Genomic DNA, 21,634 nt, shown 5'->3' on the forward strand with positions numbered 1-21,634 from the left:
GTGGGTGGCGGCAACGTGAAACCATCGCGCGCTACAGCAGACAGAGCGAGCGAAGAAGAGATTCAGGAGGGCCGTTTGAAAAGATTCACAGATCACACTGCGTGTAATATTTGTAACGCTCGAAAACTATACATTTTAGGATGTTTTAATACTTTAAAAAACAAAAAATTTTATTCATTATGAGCAAAGGACTTCAAGGTAAGGTAAATATTTTTCTTTTTTGTGTTTTTTGTCTAACCTTATGCGATCAGTTCGTGTTTAAAGGTTTAACGTTAGCGCTTTTGTGTTTTATACGTTACTTGTATCACTACACTCGCCGGATGTTGTCGTTTTTAAAATGTGTTTAACAGTACAAATGTCCAAATGTTTCACTCCATAATAATTCAAGAAATCGATCATAATATCCTTATGATAATATCCACATTTTATCCTTATTCTTTTTATCCATTTATCAGGTATTAAGTGCCCTATGTATTACCATTTTTTTTGTATAACATGCTAAAATGTTCAACGTGTATTTGATCATTATTGACACACGAACACAATCACAATAAAAGGCAAGGCTTGCTTATAACAAGGAGACACATTCATTAATACACCACCGTCGAGATACAGCCTTTTGGGCATCTTGCCATCAAATGTATTGATACATTTGATAAAAATATGTTGGGAGGTGCAAGCTATAAAAGTCTATTAAAAGATCGATATTAGGATCTAGGTCAAATGTAGATTGTAATCCATCAGAATATTGTAGCGATATTGTATCCCACCCCTAGTTAATGAAGACTTCAGCTAATGTATGTACTATGTAGGGCTGGCTTAAAAATATCAATTTCTCCATTTTAATTTACTCATTTTGATGAGCTAATGTTGATTTTTTTAATCAAAGAATCGACTTGTTTGCAGTTGATCCTTTCAAATTGTCAATGAATGAAATTCAAACATTAAATACCATGAACTTGTTAGTTAGCTAGAAAAATGAACTCTAGAGAGGAGCATTTTGATATATATGATATTTGTTATTTTTAACACGTTTTAAGACAGCTACCATTTCAATGTTTATTTTTTAAATAAATTAATTTGAGTAGACAAGAAACGTAGCCTAATTATGTTGTTTAAAATGTATTATAACGTTATTATCATAACAATTTAAATGTTTGTATACAAATCTTTGTATATACAAGCAAAGTTTATTTCTTTTACTTGAGAAATTTGACGTGCACTGTACCAGATATATGTCTAAATTAATTTATATTGAATCAAATTGAATTGAATCATAACATTTGTGTCAATGCCAAGCGCTAATATTATGTATTCCTTTATTATTTAATGTCTGTGTGAACCGAAGTTGCGATAAAATTTTCAGGAAACAACATTTCAGAGAGGAAAGCAAATTTTAAGATTTTAATAATGTTTAGATTGAGATTATGGTGGAAAAGAGAACAAGGGCAAAATTAAAAATTATTATGTGTTACAAAGGTCATCCACTACATTGTACCTTTAGTGGACTTAGGAGCTCATTTAGTGGAAGATTGGTAATGCCTCGGTGTTCTACAGAGCGATTTAGAAGGTCTTTTATTCCGAATGCAGTTAGGTTGTTTAATGAAATTGTGTAATTTCTTGTAGTGATTGTTGTTGTTTTTTAATGTTTATTTGTTTGTGGTGTCTGTAATGTGCAATGGTGGTGAATGTGTTTCCCCTTACAGGGATTAATAAAGTTTTTTCTTACTTATGAAGACAAACAATTTTCAATTGTGGATTAACTTGCATGTATACATTTTTTCACCACAAGACTAGTAATGTTTGCTAACAAAATAGGGTAAATAATAATAATTTAATACAACAATTCAGTTATTTTTTAAGGCCCCCATAGATTAACTAACATGCATATAAACACTCATAAACTTGTTTCAGTTAAAAAAATGACAGGAGATCTGTTTGGGGGTCTGAGGAGCCAATCCTTCTACCTGCATGACGTGAAGAGACATCAGTCTGCCAGACTCACTGACATCATTATCCGTCTGGGAGGGGTGAGAGATATCATTTTTGTCATTCATCTGTACAGGACAAAGCAGGAAATTGTAATGGTTTCCCTATATGCAAAGTGTTGTTAAATAGTGAATCACGTTCTGTCTTTTGATTGTTTCGTATAGAAAGTAGACAGTTTCCTCACTAAGGATGTGAATGTGGTCGTGACGGGCACTAAAGAAGCTCATAGTAATTTGCTGTTGGATAGTTCATGTACTGCAGGAGGGAAACAATCTGGAACCCCCAAGCCTCTGGTATGTACCCAATCCCTTCATACGTTATAGGTGTCTTTAGCTAGTATGTACTTACATAAGTACATTGTACCTAACATTTTTGTGTGTTTGTCTGTTCATGTTGTAATGCAAAACACTTTTGCTGCTATTGAGGATACGGGTAAGGTTATGGACAGGTTTGGTGGTATGGTTAGGGTTGAAGGGCTAGTTCACCCAAAAATGAAAATTATCCTATAATTTATTCACCTTCAATCCATCCTAGGTGTATATGACTTTCTTCTTTCAGCCAAACACAATCCGAGTTAGGCCATATTAAGAAATATCCTGGCTCTTCCAAGCTTTATAATGGGAGTAGGCCCTGTTTACACTTGGTATTAAGATGCGTTTTGATCGATTGGATTATTATGTAGACGAGGGAGACACATACCCATTTGTTTACGCATTAGGTCAGTAGGCGGAGAGTAGGTGGTCTTTTGTGGTTCTTCAAACACATTCGACCACATGAGCGAAACTACGATAGCAATCCGGTCAAATCCGTTTTCGACTACCTCTGGAAGTGGTCGAAAGTGGATAAGCTCAAAACATTTTAGACCCTGTTTAACTTCATGCACTTGTGATCGGATTGACACAAATGTATTTTAATTAATACCAGGTATAAACAGGGCTTTAGATTTTAAAGCCCAAAAAAGGTGAGGTGACAGAGGGGGACGTGAACAAAAGGCGAAGTTTTGCCGTTCATTTAATTCTACCCCACCTTAAAATAACATTAAAACGGAGCATGTATTTCTAGCAGGTAAAATGCAATAAATACATGACATCCAATCAAATTACCTCATCTTTCGTGGTCAAAACAGCATCCACACAAGTACCGTGCATATGATAGGTTTCATGCAGACTACATTACTGCCGTTCTCGACAAGTTAAAGTGAAAATGACATATGAAGGCCAAGTATGGTAACCCATACTCAGAATTTGTCCTCTGCATTTAACCCATCCAAGTTAGTGCACACACATTAGGAGCAGTGAGTAGTAAACACACTGCAAACCGTGACACACCCAGAGCAGTGGGCAGCCATTTGCTGTGGCGCCTGGGGAGCGATTAGGGGTTAGGTGTCTTGCTCAAGGGCACCTCAGTCATTTCCTGCTGGTATTGAGAATCGTATCGAGTCAACGTTTTTTTGTTTTTTTAGGGGGGTGGATGGGTTTTTATTTATTTAAAGAAATTAAATAAAGGATTAAAAGGGATGCAAGGGAATAAACAAGAAATAAGAATGGTAAAAGTCCCAGGTCTAATTATTTGTCCCAGGTCTAATTATAGCCTAGTAGTGAGGTAATCCATTTAAACTCTTTGCAAATAATATTTTATTTAAAAATATGCACACATTCACTCTTGTTTCTATGTCTAATATGTAAAAAAAATTAAAAAACGTATCTTGTCTCTTCACATTCAGTTATGAATGACTCCATTTAAATGATCATAGACAGTCTTTTTAACCACACAGTATCGTTATTTCTGTGTTACAAATATTCAAATGATCACAGAAGTACTTATAGTTCGGATATAAACAGTGGTGCCTATGGTAGCAATCAAAATAGAGTAAATAACCTTTTGAAAGTAACTTGGTGCTTCAAATAACGATTGTATGTTATCATTGTTACGCCACTAGGTGGTGACCAGTGACTGTGAAAAAATTTATTTGGCATTAACATATTCATTCAAGAGTTTCATTCAAAAACCCTGAATCATCCAGTAATGAAAAATATTTATGAATCATTCATTCAAACTGATTTGTTAAATTAATTTATTCAAATTAATTAAGCATTTTTAAATACACTGCAGCAATTAATATTTAGTCAGAGACTCTAGTAAGTTACATGTTGTTTTGTTTAGTTGTCTGTACAGAATTGTGGGAGAATCGTGATCTCTATTTGAAATAAATCATGAATTAATACTCATAATTATATATCAACAATCAGTTGTTTTTTAGGCCACATTCACCTTTGTGTTTTTCATAAAGCGTATGAAAGCTCAAAGTTCTGGAAAGCTGCTTTGAAATGGTATATTGAGAAAACGCTATAGAAGTGAACTGAAATATTTCTATAGGTTTGCACAGGGATGTTTAGTAGCTAATAACGACTTTTAAATGTCTTTTCACCTCAAGGTTTGTGGCAGTCGTGGAAGAGCGTTACTGGAAAAAGCCATCCACAGCAATGTAAGTCCACACCTGAATTTATGTGTAGAAAATCCTTCTTTATTTTACTTTAATGCAATGCATGCATTTGGTCATCTCAAAGTTAATGCTTCATAATCTTCATTATATAAAGTTTTAAGATTTTAAAAATATAAAACAATGAAATGACAATAGGTAAATAGGTCAATTTGTGATGTGACCATGTATACTTTCTTGGACAGACAGTCAGATTTTCTTGCTTCTATTCAGTCATGCTAGGGACAATTATCATCAGATTTTGCTGTTGTCATTAAAGCAAAAAGGGGGACACCTTATACCAATACATTCTCAAATTCACAGTTTTTCAATACTCCGATTGTAATACTGATCATAATTATGTGTTATTTCTAATGAAAAATAATTGTATTAAGTTAGGGGAAAAAAGCTAAATATAAGAACATTTACTATAGTGGTCTCTGCCTTTTGAACCCACCTGAATTTTGTACCAAATGTCTGGTAGCCTAGTGACTAGTATAATAAAAAACATGGCTGTCCTTCAGTTTTTTTAATTTGCATCAGTATAAGCCAGTGTTATTGTTGTTGACAGCTGAATGTTTGTTGTTGTTGCAGGAGAAGTATCAGAGCAGTGTGCTGGCTAATGCTCGCTCATGGGGAGTCAAGGTCTACAGTGTAGATGGTATCCTTTCATGTAACTGCTGCCAGTGAGCACTTGACAATATGTATATCAGTCACACAGGCTGCTTTTAGGCCATGTTCACACACAGCAGCAGAATACGGATGTCAGTCTTGTATTTGAGTCCTTGATACGGTTATGGGAGTAACAACCGCATTCTATAACCAAACTCACACACACATTCTCCCAAACGCATTCTTGGAATACTCTCGCGGAGTGAACTCAACCGGACTGGACTAAATTGTTGTTTGTTACATCATACATTGTGAGAGAGCCACTCTGCGCTGCACAAACGCGTGTCTACCGTGTGTTGCTGGTTTTCGTGTGTGGTATTTTGGAGTTTGAAAGCCTAATTCCTTGTTCACTTTGATTATACTGAATAGCTAGGATTTTTTTTTTAAGAATTCACTATTTATGTTTCATGAACAGTCAAATGGTTTGAGAAGTATCAGCAATTTCAATATTCAGGTGAACTATTCTTTTCTTGACCCTGTGGCAACTGGAAATAGCTTTCCATATGAAGTGTTGTGTAAAGGGTATCACAATTGCCAATTGTTTTAGATAATCTTGAGTCAGAGGTCTGTCACATACTATTTAACTCTTTCTCCGCCATTGACAGAAATGTCTGGCTTTCGGTGTTTTCACTGTTATACAGTAGGGGGCGCTATTAGGCCTCTTTTAAAAGAGTACTGAATCTCCTGATCAAAAGACGTGAAGAAGAAGCAGAAACGAGCAATATGTAGCCAAAGAGCAGACCCATATGTAAAATAACAAGATCATCAACATTAAACAGCATCTAAATCAAAACTGCCTAATGTTACTGAATGCAATGTCGATCTAGGAGGAGCTATAGGACTGTGCAAGCTTTGGGGGTGTTGATGGACTTGATCTACTCCGTCTATGTTTTGATCATCGCTCTGAATCTCGATCTCAATCTGAATGTAGTCTTTCACAAAAAACGTAATTTTCTCAGCCTTTTGCTCAATGTTGCTTTTTTAAAATGAAACGTACCCACATTTAAGTTTTTGGTAAAAAAGGAATGCATGAAGTTAGAATAAAATGGGTTTTTTTTAAAAGCAGAGGGTCTGTTGTTTCTTTTGATATATTGCATATTCAGTTATTCATAAAAGAAAATATTCTGGGGGCCATGAAACTTTTGTGAAAATGGTCAGAAATTCTGGCAGTGGCTGGCAACTTTTTACAAAAGCACTGGCGGTGAAAGAGTTAAAGAGGAATGTCATGAGGAATTACATTTTCCTATTCAAAAGTTTACATCCCTGGCTCTTAAAGTAGTGTGCTTCCTTATTAAGCCTGGGTGTGTTAGCCAGTGAGAACAGGGGGCATTTAAACAAGAACTCAAACTTTCTTTCTTGCCCTGCACTGCACAGCATTACAATGAACATAGAAAATGTAAAATACAATGCATCATTAAAAAAACCACAGCATAGCAATTTATTTGAGTGCTAATGAATGGTATTCTTACAAGAAACCAACACAGAGAGCACTATCATATACAATTTGATTTTAAAGTTCAGTGAATGTGAAATACTAATATGTACTCATAGGATTATATTGTGGACCCCTATTATTAAATAAGCTATGATATGAGTTAGAAGCACATTATTTTCTTATGACTGTACTTTGTTTTTTTTCTTTAACCTAAATGACAGAATTTCTCAAGTTTATCAATCATCTGAATCAGAAAATGAGGACAGCTAAGGTAATGTACTGTACTTAATTTATTGTTTACTGTCAAACATGAGTTTCTTATTCGCACAAATTGATTTCACACACTTTCTTTCCAAACAGAAAAAAAGCAGCAAACTTACAGCTCCTCATGTTAAAGGTTCGTAAACTACATAAACATGTACTTGTTGTTGTAATTGTTCCAAAGTAAATATACGACTAGCTTTAATATTTTTTGCACACCTCTATACCTGAGAAACCTGAGTGTAGAGGTGGCATATGCGGAGTGTAACACTGTGGAGTGTTAATACTGAGTGTCTTCACACAGCTGGAGTCTTGAAGGGTCCTTATCTGAAAGTGGAAGACTTCAGTCGGTGAGTTTTAGCCCTCAGTCTTATTCTCTTAACCCTATTTTCAGTTTAGGTACTTTTTACTTGTATATTGTACCTAATTAACTTTTTTTTCCAAATGTTAACTGAAATATTACAGAGGTTGTTTCAGCCTCTTGTACTGTGATCAAATAATGAGTCAAGATGATGTCAGTCTTGGCTGATATCACTTTTGGTTCTTTCAAGACTGTGGAAATGGGATGTCAAGTCCTGTATATTGCATTGTGTGTACAGTTTTTTTTGTAGATCATACAGTGTTTTTAATATATCATACTGAAAACTGCAGAAATATTTTGAGTAGTATTATGTTATTCAATCACAGCCAGTGTCTCTTTAAATTAGTGGGTTGTCTTTTGTCAGATTGAATTTTTATTAGATTTTTTTAAATATATCTTTTATCTTTAAAATCCTAATAACTCTGGTCATAGTTAGGTAATAGGTGTATTTGACTGTTTGCATTGTGAAACTTTTTTTTTGGTCCCCATGCAGCCCCATTAACAAGGCTAATGTTTCAGCTCAGGTCACTGCAGTTTTAGTAAAGTTAATTATCAAAATGCACGGCGCATCCTAAGGGCCACCCTGAGGCCAGTCTGAAAGGTATCCCTTCCCTCCCCTGCAGAGGATCTGTGTGCACAGGGCAGCTCTTGGCTAATGAAAAGATCTATTGTGTTTAGCGCTGCTGCTGCAGACGTTGATCTATATACTAGATCCTGATGGATATGGGTGATTAAGCCCATATTATGCATTATACATTATACTGTACATATTACATCAACATAAAGACTACACGAAATAGTACAATGACATATAAATAGTCAGACGAAGTAGCATGTCATTTTACTGTCCTTAGCAAAACAAAACACCAAGAAATTTTCTTAAATTTTCATTATTTGGCTGCACGCTAGATTTTGTCAAACACGTTTAGGGAACCCTTTACAATAAAGTTCTGTATGTTTACATTACTTGAATGCAATAACTAACACATGATTAATACTTTTCAACATTTATCTATTTTGTTTAATGGTAATTTCTACATACTGACATGATGTGAAACTTGATGTGTTATTGCAGTGGTTTCCTGTCAATACTATATCAGTGGTATTATATGATATATATATATCTCACTGCTGACAAAAAGTTATCAAAAGATTGAATCATTTTGCAGATGTGGGCCCATATATTTTTGGATGTGGCCCATAATGACAAATTTACTTGCATGTAGAAAGTTCAATGTCTAAACTTCACAAAACTTTGTACAACAGGACATTCGAGGTGAGATGCCAAATGTCATCCATTTCTAATGCTAGAGGATGATTTAACTAGAGGAAGCCCCTAAACATTTGAACTTTTTTTGGACATTTACTACTAAGATAACTGTATCATCAGCACCAGGCACATCTGTTCTTTCTAATTTTGAAATATTGTTGTTTATCTCTATCGTACCAAACTGCGTAGAACCTGCTCAGATCATGGCCAAGTTCTTGAACTCAAAACACAATAGTTTCACATGACATTGTTTATTGGAGGCTCAAGTTTGATCATGACAGCGACACTGATGAATCAGGCTGGTTTACAGGTGCACACACACACAGTCCCTCACCCTGGCTCTTACAGAGTTTGTGAAGAATGTAGTAGGTCATTACAATTGTGTACAATATCTTCAATATTACAATCACTGTGTTTCTGAGTATCACAATCTTACCTTATGGATGCTAAAACCATTCATTGGCTAGTTTTGTGGTTTATTGCAAGGATTTATTTTCTTGTTGTAGGGATGCACCGATACTATCGGTATCAGGCCCGATACTGCACTTGTGTACTAATAGAGAATAGAGATCGAGAGAGAACTTCTATTGCATGTTCTTGATTTCTAATCGCTCACTCAGCACACGTGTGTCATTTGGATTAAAACTAAATCTTATCTGCAAGTAAAAACATAAACTGTTACATGGTTTTATGTATAATGAGTGGTTCCCTACATTACAGGAAGGAGGTACAGTAATCACATGACTGTTTTCAATACGTTTTCGGTGCGCAAACATCTGAGGAGCGTGCCCAGAAAGCAGTCTCTCAGACGGCACGCAAATAATGTCTGCTTCCACCTTGTGAGCTGGTATAGTCGCGCCAGTCCTAAACTTGCTTGAACGGACAAATTCACACAAACTTGTCAAAATGCCTGTATAGGCATTAGGCAAGTATCGACACAACTGGGCCAGTAGAAACAAGTTATCATTGAGCCCTTATGGAGAGGCTCTAAATATTCTCTGTGCTATTAAATTAAAGATAAAATATGATAGCAATAATATGAACGGTTAGTAAAAGTAACAGTAGCTCCTACAATACATTTTAACAGGCATAAATAGGAATGAAAAATAACTGAAGGAAATATCTATTTCCTAAGCCAACTAATTTGATTCATAATCTTTTGGTTTCTCTGCATTTTTTAAATTTTTACAAATATTGGGCAATGAAAATACAGGCATCGGTACTCTGTATCGACAAGTGCTAAAAATGAAAGGATCGTATCTGACTTGTTCTGGAAATAATGGTATCGGTGCATCCCTACTAATTAGTCTGCGCATCTTCCCTAAGTTAAGGATAAAGAAAAACACAATCTTCCACGCAGTGGTCTGTTTTGTTTCAAGATGAGTTGCTCAACTGTTGGCAGATTAAACTCAACTCAGTTATATTTCGTCATATGATTGTCAGCTAATTGAAATATTAAAGGCTGAGTCCCGAAGATTACAAATGTTGTCTTTGGAGGCTGCATTCAAAGGTAGGAAGGTATCAAAGGACGTCTGAATCCAATAGTTAGCTTCGCTACCTGTTTCCTGAGATGCCTTCATCTGATCGATTTTTGGAGGCAGTATAGATGTATCCTTCACTATCTTTGATACCCTGTGTGTTCCATTCTGTGACAGTTGGGGTGACATGAAAGTTGTGGTTGGTGGCCAGTTTGTGTGTAAATGTACGTTTTTGACTAACGTTTTCCACTTTTGATGTAATTTCTACCCAGAAAGTACTAGTGAAGTAATTAAAAAGTCACTTAGTTATTATTACCAAAGCTCTCTCTATTTAGTTGTAGATCATTAAACCGTCACACTGCCTCAGAACTCGGTCCGAAATCAAGTCAAGTTACCATTATTTATATAGCGCTTTTTACAATACAGATTGTTTCTGAAGCAGTTTTACAGTGATAACAGGAAAACTAGAAAAAGTTTGTCGAGACAAACTTTAAGTTGGCTTGTGAAAGTTTGGCCCAGAAAGTTTGAAGTTTAAAAGTAGTTTGAAGTTTAAAGTAGTTTAAAGTTTTAAATAGTTTAAAGTAAAAAAAAAAAAAAAATTAGTTTAGAAAGGAAGAAAGAAAGAAAGATTTAATAGTTTAAAGTTTAAAAAAAAAAGAAATATTAGTTTAGATAGAAGAAGAAGAGAATAGTTAGAAAAGGAAGAAAGAAAGAAGAAAGGAAAGAAAAAAAGAAAGAAAAAGATAAGAAAAGAAAGAAGAAGAAAGAAAAGAAGAAAGAGAAAGAAAAGAAAAGAAAGAAGAAAAGAAGGAAAGAAAGAGAAGAAAGAAAAGAAGGAAGAAAGAAGAAGAAGAAGAAAAGAAAGATAGATAGATAAGAAGATAAGAAAAGAAGAAAGAAGAAAGATTAGAAGAGAGAAAAGAGAAGAGAGAAGAAGAAAGTTAGAAAGGAAGAAAGAAAGAATTGTTAGAAAGAAAGAAAGATTAGTTAGAAATGAAGAAGAAAGATTAGTTAGAAAGAAAGAAGAAAAAATTAGTTAGAAAGAAGAAAGATTAGTTAGAAAGAAGAAAGAAAGATTAGTTAGAAAAAAGAAAGATTAGTTAGAAAAAAGAAAGATTAGTTAGAAAGAAAGAAAGATTAGTAAGAAAGAAAGAAAGATTAGTTGGATAGAAAGAAAGATATATTAGTTAGAAAGAAAGATTAGTTAGAAAGAAAGAAAGAAAGAAAGATTAGTTAGAAAGAAAGATAGATTAGTTAGAAAGAAAGAAAGATTAGTTAGAAAGAGAAAAGAAAGATAGATTAGTTAGTAAGTTTAATAATAAGTTTAAATAGGATTTCAGTAAGTTGGCTCTCACAAGCCAACTTAATAATGCAACATAGTTTGTTTTTGCTGTACAGCAGATCTAGAAGAAAATAGTGTCACAGTCCAGCTTAAGTAGTTCAGTGTTGATTCATTTCTGTTGTAAAAAGTTATTAATTTAGTTCATTTATCTCTACAGCCGATCTGGGGAAAACAGTGATGTCATCGTCCAGCTCAGTTCAGTTCTCATATAATGGTGTCAATGCAGGCAGATCAATAATATTGTTGAATATTAAGTGTCCCCAACTAAGCATGCCAAAGGTGACGAAATCAGGCAACGAATAAGCCAGCAAGTCAGCTGGCTAAGCTTTTGGACTAAACCAATGTTCTTGCTCCCCTGTGTCCTCAGTGAAAAAACAATGTTAGAATTTGATCAGAAAGCCTAGAGTTCCACAATAGATAGATTTTAGTTTAGTTCCTCAATTGTATGGAAAATGCGTGTTGCTGTTAGTCTACTTAAAGGAATAGTTCACTTAAAAATGAAAATTGTGTCATCATTTACTCAAATTACTCATTCTTCGAAATATCTTTTGTGTTCATCAGAAGAAAGAAATTCATAAAGATTTGAAACAACTTGAGGGTGAGTAAATGATGACAGAATTTACATTTTTAAGTGAAGTATTCATTTAATAAATGTGGATGCCGATGCAGCATATTAGAGTCAACAGTGTGTCAGTATAGCTTAAATTGTTCTGTATCGTCACATGCTAAATCTCAACTCAAAATCACTGCCCGTTTGGTACGTACGTAACTGGCAATTTAGTCATAACTTTGTCAGCTGCATAAAAAATATAGATTGGTCTAATTTAAATGTGAAAAGACCAATTACCCCTTTACTTGTCAGACTAGTTCTTAATATATTGGCTTTATGAAACGGGTATTTTGTTTAAAAAGCATTTTTTTATTGTAATTATGCACAATTATAATTATGCATGGTTTTCACAGCCTTATAACATTTACATTTATGCATTTGGCAGACGCTTTTATCCAAAGCGACTTACATTGCATTTCAAGGTACACATTTTATATTCTTATCAGTTCTTGCCTTCCCTGGGAATCAAACCCAGGGCCGTAGCTAGAGGATTCGGGGCCCCCTGAAAAAATATTGATGTGGGCCCCCACCACCCTCCAACAATATCATATACCGTACAATAGATGAACATGGAGGCCCACATAACAGAAGATGGTGATGTTGTTGTAAAACCTTTATTTTAAAAGTTAAATGTTTATATAAAAATTACAACTAATAAAAACTAACAAAAAAGCAAGAAATTGTTAAATAATAATAAAACCAATTTTTAAAAAGTAATAATTTTTTTTTCCCCATCAGTCTGTTATAATTCATAAATCAAAAAGTAAACATTTAAAAAATTGACAAGCATGCAGTCTAATTCAAAAAATAAAAGCATTCATTGTCTTATTTTTTAATAAAGATAATATGGAACTGGTAATATTATTAAATAAAGCGAATACATTTATTCACCCAAGTGCAGTGTGTTGTATTCATGTTTTCTCGATGTTTTAAATATCATCAGCCGGCAGGTCAGATGCATAATGCAATGCGTCGTGACTCGTGTAATTTTTTTTAAAACTCTATTTACAATACTGGAAAAAGACAGGAATTTAGACCACGTAATCATTCGGTCGATTGCGGCGCGCACCGATAATAAAAAATGACTGTACACGGCAGACTGTAGACGGAAGTTTTCTAATTCCCAGCGAAATAACAATATATACGCGGTCTTTAAGAACGTCTTGATCGACTGGGATACAACCACTCTCCTTGCCTCCCTCTCCGTCTTTTCCTGGCATTTCTGGTTCCCTGATTTGTTTTCTTTTCCCCGACATTTTTCAGTCAGTTAGTCTCCTGCTCTTCCACCAAGTTCATCGTTAACTTCAGGCTGCCGCCTCAACTCTGATTGGTTCTGTTCACGAGCTGGGCTGGGACTTACAATTTTATTGGGTCCATCTGATGTTTGTCACTGACTCTGACTGAATAATTAATACATACTTTAGGTCGGACTAAACCATTTTTATGGAGGTAAGAGAAGCAGATATTTGGAAAAATATTTACCCAAATTGCACGTTTTTGTGGTTTTCATTTAAATCTCAGGCATACAACTAATATAAATATTAGAATTATTCATACTACAGGGGCCTAAATAGTATAACTGCTGGATTCTGTGGGGCCCCCTGGGCAGCGGGGGCCCCTATAATTGTCACCACCTTTCACCCCACTAGCGACGGCCCTGATCAAACCCATACCTAACGCTCTACTGTTTGAGCTACAGGAAAGCTCAACAGCTTTCGTAGTTATTAATATAGTTATTATAATAATTACAATTATACATAGAATATCTTTAAATCAATTTTTTTTACAATGAAAATTAAATGAAGACAAAAGTTGACTAAAAGTAAAAAAATTTCACCACTTACAGCAGGTAACGCGTTTTCAATACAAATATATACATTTTTGATGTTATCCATTTGTCATCTACCTAATACTTTGGAATTTAAATGTTATGCTGTTTCTTATATTTTCAAAAACATAAATCTGAGATATGAAGATATGAGATGGGTAGACTTAGAGGGCTTTTACACTGGGCTCGTTTGTTCCCGGTGCCCCCTGCAGCGTTGGTCTGGTTTCAAACTCAACTTGATTCTATCGAACCCTGGTGCGTTTGCGTGCATCTTACGTCATCGCAAACGTGCACGACGCATGATAGAAAACAGAACGCGGGTCAATATTGTGTTTTTTATTAATTCGCTGCTATTATGCGCAGTTGAGTGAACACTACAGGTTTACTGTGCGTGTGTCACATAAGGTGGGCTTCTGCTGCTTGCAAACGGACTCTTTTGAGGAGACAGTGGATTTCCAAATTTGGTGCCCTGATTTCACGCGCAATGCACGAATACACTGCAGGCTCACTCTTGCTCGTGCCCAAGGTAAATCATCAACACTATCATCCCTTACAAGTGTTTTATTCAGTTTTATAACTGAATACATCACAATAAGCTAAACGCATGCATAGGTCACTTTACTTCCTGAACAAGTGCGCACCCGAGTCCGTGCTGCTTTCACGCGAACCGTGGCACAGTTCAGGAGCAACCGAACTCAGACCACCTCCTCCAGGTAGTCTCGGGTTCGGTACCCCAGTGCGCACCCGGGTCCCATGACAGCGTTCACATTAGCGATTTTTCATGCGAACCGTGCCCCGTTCCGAACTAAACTGCCAGTGTGAAAGCCCCCCTAGTGTCCTCTAGATAGAAAATGAGACGACTTGTTCAAAGAAGCTTGTCATTTTTTTTAATCTATGATTTTGGTTTTATAAACAGGAAGTTCAGACCATTCTATGCACAGACTCTGAGTTTCCCAATGATGATTTACTCAGGCAAATATAGCCCTTTTGAGCTCCTCATTCCTCGCCAGTCTGGTAGAAGCAAGGATGAAGATCCCAGCAAGGACAATTTCAGGTATGTTCTTTGCTTTTTGAGAAGTTGATAATCAAATCTAAATTGTCACTTAAATCTGTAAGGTGTTTTTGTTTTTGTTTTACTTAGGAAGAAGGAAGAACCCACTAGCAGCTGCCATAAGTTGCAGACTGTGCCACTTACAGCAAGCGCCACACCCAAAGGCCCAACTAAGAAAAGTTCAGGCTATTGCGAGTGCTGCCACATGCCATACAAAGACCAGTATGAGGTGAGTTAATTTGGTATTTTGTTTGCAAAAATTGTGATACCAAAAAGATTTTGCAAGACGCTTTAATATCAATTAGGGCTGTCACTAATCCTTGATAAATTTCTTGATATAATCCTCGATTTCAATTTGCCCATGTCGAGTAACTGGCAAAAATACCGGAAATGGCACATTCCACGGACGAAAATCCATGAACCTCATCATTAGACGTGCGTCTCAGAGCGGCTCAGTTCACAGTAAATGCTGCGCCACGTGAACTGTTATTTACATGCGTGGAGCACGTCTCAAACTCCATCTCTGTTTGAGTTGAAAATAAGTTATAACGTTAATCTAGGAATGCAATGTGCGCCATTTCATCAGATTTGTAAGGTAAATCATTTATAAACCTACGCAAACACAGGTGAATACATCAATATGTTTCTAAATATGCATCCTGTTCACCGCGATTTCAAAAAATAAAGTTTAAACCCTGCGCTGAGTTTGCATGTTTTGATGTCCACATATTCTTCTTGTTGTTTGGCCAATATTAAACACTGATTTGATCTGCTTTAAAGTGTAACCACATCAGGTCGCTGGCACCCTCTGCACGCATTTTTTATAATACATAATGTACATGAGATGATTTATATTATGTATATTATGTTTTTTTTTGCAGTGTTGTTCTATAAAACCCTATGACTACTTGCTTTTAGTACTTTATTTTAGGGGTCGACCGATTATCGGCGCCAATATTAAGCATTTTTATGGTTATCGCTATCGGCCATTTTCAAAACCGATTTGCCGATAAAATAATTTTATTTTGAAATGCGCTATATTTGGCTCTGACGCAGCCACCTTTGTCGGAACTCACCACTCTGTAGACTAGACTAATGTCCCCGCACATCTGATTTGTTGGGAGTCACGAGTCCGGCCAATCAGCGCGGAAAGCTGAGGCACTGAAAGTGTTGCACTCTCACACCGAGAGAGCACTCGCTGACTAGAGCTGCTTCACTGATCACGCTTCAGTTGTCTCTCAAAGTTAAGGCAGCAGCAGACTTTGCTGAAGAAGCAATAGATTACTACACTGAAGTTGCAAAATACCTCAATATAATAGAGCCCTGTGATTTCTGCGATGCAGAACAGACGGAGTCGCGGAATCCAGTCATAAAACGGAATTTACTGTATAAAGCGGAATATCACGGAATTTGTCAACTTTTTGATGAATTAATAAAAAGCAGGTCAGTACAAATCAAACCGCAAAAAGACTATTTAAATATGAATCCTGCGTGTCTCTAATGTTAAATGAATGGCGCAGAGACGCGTGATTTCAGTTACCACACACAACACACACACACACTGGAGCGCGCGTGACGCTTGCGCTGTTTTCAGCCTCAGCCGCATCATTATATGAGGACATGATTGCATAAACATCATCTCCAGAGCCGCTTAGTCACTTCATGAGCTTTTTAATGCTTCAACTGAGAAAAGTTATCGACATATCATAAACACACAGAAACTCAAAGATCTTTACGGCAACCCGTCAAAATAAAAGTTCGGTTTTTCACCTATTTTTTACAGTCTATGGTTTTTCACAAGGCCCTAAAAATTTAATTTTTGTTAAACTGTAAATAAATTGAATAAGTTTGATTTTAATTCATTAGAAATGCTTTTTGATTACTAAAATTTTATTTAAAAATTAAAATAGAGTCTTTAAGTTTTACAAAATGTTTACAGAATGCTGCTGGGTGCTCCCTGCACTTTTTACAAGTTATTATTATTATTATTAATAACAGTTCTCAGATTCAAAGATATGTTTAAAATCATTTAAAGAAAGTATGTGTCAAAACCCTTTGTTATTCTTAATTTTGACATTAATTTACAGTATTATAGCTATTTTCAGACATAGCTATAATATATATATATATATATATATATATATATATATATATATATATATATATATATATATATATATATCGGTTATCGGTCTATTTGACCTGTAATAATCGGTATCGGCCCTGAAAATCACATATCGGTCGACCCCTACTTTATTTGAACCAAATAGTATTGCCTCATTGTCATATGTATTTTAAGTCATTTTAAAGTCTTTTTAATTACTATTTTTATTAGTTATTTTTATTACCACCAAAAAAATATCAGGTTACTTAATTAGTCATCAAAATAATTGACGATTACTCAATTACCAAAATAATCGTTAGTGACAGCCTTAATATCAATTAGGTTTTGATATCAAAAATGACTCAACCAGGAGGCACTGAAATTCATATCCAAACTTGCCTATGATCTAGTGGTGCAACGGATCTGAAAAATTCACGTTTTGGATCATGTATGGTTTTTGCGTCACGGATCGGTTAATTTTTCGGATCAGAAAAGAAAAGTTAATTCATTACTTAAAGCTCACTTTGGGTATGTCGATACCACAGCAAAAACTGCAAGTTCAAACATTAAAGACAAGTGAACAGTCAGTAATAAAATAACAAATACACAAATTACAAGCATAAATGAATACTATAACAAAGTTACAAAGTCTAACAGAAATTAATAAGGCCTAAATGTAAAATAACACTATTTGTTTACTGTAGAAATTAAATATAGATTTATCTTTGTTGAAGCTGTATTTTGTTGTTTTATTAACATTAATGACATAGACAGCAGCAGGAATATTAGTCTGCTGTCACTTTAAGACTGAATGCACAGACCGAAAATACTCTGACACTCATCCGGTTTCTTTCTCAACCGTTCAATTAATCCGCGAATCGCATGCGTACTGAATTGTGGGGATGTTCTGTACGGATCACGGGTCAACTGCGATCCGTTGCACCCCTACTAAGATCTCATTTGATAGACATCAAATTATTTTTCTTTTTTTTTCCTTTTTTTTTTAGCACTTGCAATCTGAGATGCATCGTTCATTCATTCAAAATGACAGTAACTATGCTGTAGTGGACCAACTAACCGCTGGCATGAATGCTAGCTTTGTTTGCAATCCAAATCAAGAAGTGGATCCAACTCTAATCAAGTAAGGGCCCATTTTACAAAAGCTTTCTTTGATTGGAAGCAGTTCATGTGATTGCCTTTCACTGTTGCCATGTTGACAGTAAAACACTGAATGTTTCTCTGTTTTAACTCGTTTTACTCTTTTTCTTCAGGTCATCGACAGACTTCTCTCCGTTACATTTGAATCATTTAACTGAGATGCAGAATACTGTCAGTGAGGATGAAAAATTTCTGCAGACTCCACTGGTTGAAGACTGTGGACACGTACCGCCAATTACTGACATATTTTCTTCATCTTTAGACAACAGAGAAAACTTTCCTGAACCCAGCCACAGTCCATCTGGTCAACAAAATGCGACCTCACATCTTGATAGAATTCAAAATAACTGCCCTGATCCTCTTGATCATGACAAATTAGGCCTTTACATCAGCTGCACCACAAAGGTTCAAGACTTTCAATCTGGTGTTCTCTGCATGGATATAGTCCCGCATCAGTTTTTCTCAAAATCCCAGTCTATAGAGAAGAAACTCAAAAGCCTCTCTTCTGTCACACCCTCAGAAACTCAGTCTAAAATGATCCTAAGCTCCTCCAGAGATGACAAAATCCCATGTACCATCTCTGTTGATGAATATGTCCCTGAAACTCAGGATCGATGTGAAAGTGGTCGTGGTCGACTTGCATTGCATATGTCAGAGAGTCTTACAGGTGCTGTTCTGAACACCGTCTGCTCACAAAATCAAAAACAGAACTGGGACCAAGGCCCTAAAATGCTACTCCACGGAAGGGAAGATTGTAATTCTGAGAGTTGTGGCCAGTTTGTGATGGAAAATAGAAAGTTGTCTTCAACAAAACAATCGCTAAAATTGGCCCAGGATATTGTTGGGTCTCCAGAGTTTGGCATCTCTTACTTTTCATTTCCCCATTTACTACCATTTCCACATTTGTCAGATTACCAATTTTCTGTAGTTAACTTTAAAAAGCGCTGCAGGTCCTTCACTCCAAGTCCAAAACTTGCAAAGAGAAGAAAGATTAGTCAAAGCGAAAAGCCAAAGCTATCCTGGAATTGCAGTGCTCCTAGGATAAGACTGTACTCATCTGTACTTTCCACCATTTCTTGTTTACCAGTACCCAAGGTGGGTTTTGCAACAAAGATAAATAATCGAACTGGAGGTGCCTTACCGGAAACCCATGAATCATCACTGAAAGAATCTTCTTTTGCAAAGCAGATCCCAACGCAGCCTTCCCTAAAATATTTTACTCCTCCCAATACCCACTATTTGCCTCAAGTTGACCAACAGGACAATGACGCAAGTCAAACTTGTGTCCATGTTGAGCAGTCACATGAATTGTTTCCAGTGGAATCCCGAGTAACCACTTACTCATCCGATTTGGACCCTCCTCAGTTGGTTCCATTTTTCCATGAAGACCAACGACTCCAGTGCCGTCAATATCATGATCCTCCAGAATTGTTTCCCGAAGATACCTCCCATACATCAGTCAGTAAAGCCTCAAACAGCTCATTCCAGTCACACTCCGGAGCCTCTGTTTGCATTGAATCTGCTCTGCTCCCTAACCTCACGTGGTCCACGGCCTCCTCAGAATCAGATTGGGACTCTGGACTCTTGTCATGGATTGCGACTGCTGTTCCTCTTCAGGCTAAAGGGGGGCATGATGACCTGGGTCAGTTACTACAAAAGCCACACAGTGCCATGCAGGATGGGAGCTATACATCACGGTTGTGCTCCATACTGCAACCCTCTTGATTCACATTTATAGGAATAATGTTGCACCAATACACGCAATAGGACAATTGCGACTTGATGAATTCTATCCTAAATCCGTCGATTCCTTCACTCTCCATTCTCATTAGTCACTCATTTTCACTTATACAATTAAATTAAGATTACTATCACCATTAGTTGAGAAATAAGACTGAATTGTTGTGAAAAGCTTTGTATTTTATGTAGAACATTTATTTATAGAGGTGGGCTTCTGTACACCTCTTTGCAGCGAATGTGTAAATAATCCCAGCGGTTTCCACATATGTTCTATTTGATAAAGATTGTTGTGATAATGAATCAGTCATGTCTTACATCAATATTTATACATTATTGTCAAGCATATCAGACATTCCATTTCAGTGTTGTACGTTTGTCTCCTAGTATGCGATATCTCACCACAACCAAGCAAACATGGTATTAATCAACAGTTGACAAGCGTTTCGTGCTCTCCTCTGCGAGTGACCTCCATGACGTCTCTTTTGGCTCTCTCTTTCCCTCGGTTTTGACCATGACTTTTCAGCAGCAATATCCGGGAACGTGCTGGTATTGAGACTTTAATGAGGCTTTGCTGGAGGGGCATTATCCAATTAGTTTAAGTGCTGTGCCTGGCCTCTCTCCAGTTTAGAGGCAGTGTTGATGGTAGAACAATGCTGTGGTGGTTTTTGAAGAACACGCAGGGTAGAATACACTGTGAAGGCAGAAATGTCCTGTGGTTTCATGAAGGTCTTTGAGGTATTTTGAGTTCATTTTTTAAGCCTTTCCGATTTCCTGCAAATGTGCTTTAAAAGGTTTAGTGGTATGGCTTGTACAATGGACAGTGTTTTAATTATTCGATGCTAATTAATGTTTAATGTCATCTATTAGTGACAGAACTATGTGCATTCATATTATTAGTTCTGAAAAGAGTATGTGGAGTATGTGCCACTGCTGTCTCTGTAGCATGACCAAAATCTTGAACTTGTATGATTTTCCATAAACACTGGGAATTAGCCTTTTAAAGGAGGCCTATGGGCAATTATACATGTTTTAAGACCAATTCCTGAATAAATTTAGAGTTCTACAATATATATTTTTTACTGTATTATGTACTTTTTTTTTCTTTTTTTTGGTATTTGTACAGTTCTATATTAAAAGCTGTTAACTTCAAGAAGATGCTAATTTACTAGTATAGAGTTTTTTGCATTCTTATTAAAATCAGACAAAATGGTCAGTTTGTGTGCTTATTTATGTAAAACATTGACTTGTGTTGAATAATGTTATCTCCTAATGTTTGCTAGTCTTTAGTTTCAGGTAGATATTGTGTTTGTTTATTACAGGGTATTTCTTATGAATGGGTCTGTTATGTTGAAGGAGCTATAGGGCAATGGCAAGTGTTTTGATTATTATTTACACATTAATAATTTATTCTGTAATTTATGTAATTATTGAAATAAATAAGCATATATATGTTTTTAGTATTTCTATTATGGATAATCAGTCAATGCTTAATAATGCTGTAGTGACTCACAGGTACCATGGGAGGGGATATTGCCATGTGTTTTTACAAATCATGTACTGTGGTAATAACAAGGTATTCTTTAAAATGAATTTGATTACCATGTAATTCAACCTATAAGAGATAATGTATTACACAATGAAATGTACTTGACCTGACCTTTCATTTCCAATGTGACATAGGAACCTTAGGAACTTCAAAGATTTTTAAATTTTTCTTGACTCATTGTTTGATCAGACAATGAGAAGTTAAGGCGTTTTCGCACAACTGAATTAGAAATGGGTTTTTGACGTCTTAAGAAAACTGGATACCACTTTCACCATATGCATATTGAAATATGTCGTCCATACATAATTTT

The 21,634-nt window shown here is 35.8% G+C and overlaps 1 protein-coding gene across 1 annotated transcript; it reads left to right on the forward strand.

The window, feature by feature from the left end:
- The first annotated feature begins 51 nt into the window (after positions 1–51).
- On the forward strand, positions 52–19,884 carry dbf4b (DBF4 zinc finger B). The gene is made up of 12 exons (XM_056253662.1): positions 52–198; positions 1,915–2,030; positions 2,154–2,282; positions 4,424–4,474; positions 5,063–5,129; positions 6,797–6,846; positions 6,936–6,972; positions 7,141–7,186; positions 14,642–14,779; positions 14,867–15,005; positions 17,888–18,021; positions 18,152–19,884. The coding sequence occupies exons 1-12, from the start codon at positions 180–182 to the stop codon at positions 19,761–19,763; spliced, it is 2,538 nt and encodes an 845-aa protein (XP_056109637.1). The 5' UTR covers positions 52–179; the 3' UTR covers positions 19,764–19,884.
- Positions 19,885–21,634: the final 1,750 nt, after the last annotated feature.

Source organism: Rhinichthys klamathensis, unplaced genomic scaffold (genome assembly GCF_029890125.1).
Source record: "Rhinichthys klamathensis goyatoka isolate OS25496 unplaced genomic scaffold, OSU_Roscu_1.1 h1tg000108l_1, whole genome shotgun sequence".
Lineage (NCBI taxonomy): Eukaryota > Metazoa > Chordata > Actinopteri > Cypriniformes > Leuciscidae > Rhinichthys > Rhinichthys klamathensis.

Coding starts and splice junctions, on each gene's coding strand:
- dbf4b (XM_056253662.1), top strand. Junction 2,031..2,153: donor TCATTATCCGTCTGGGAGGG/GTGAGAGATATC, acceptor TGTTTCGTATAG/AAAGTAGACAGTTTCCTCAC. Junction 6,847..6,935: donor AGAAAATGAGGACAGCTAAG/GTAATGTACTGT, acceptor CTTTCCAAACAG/AAAAAAAGCAGCAAACTTAC.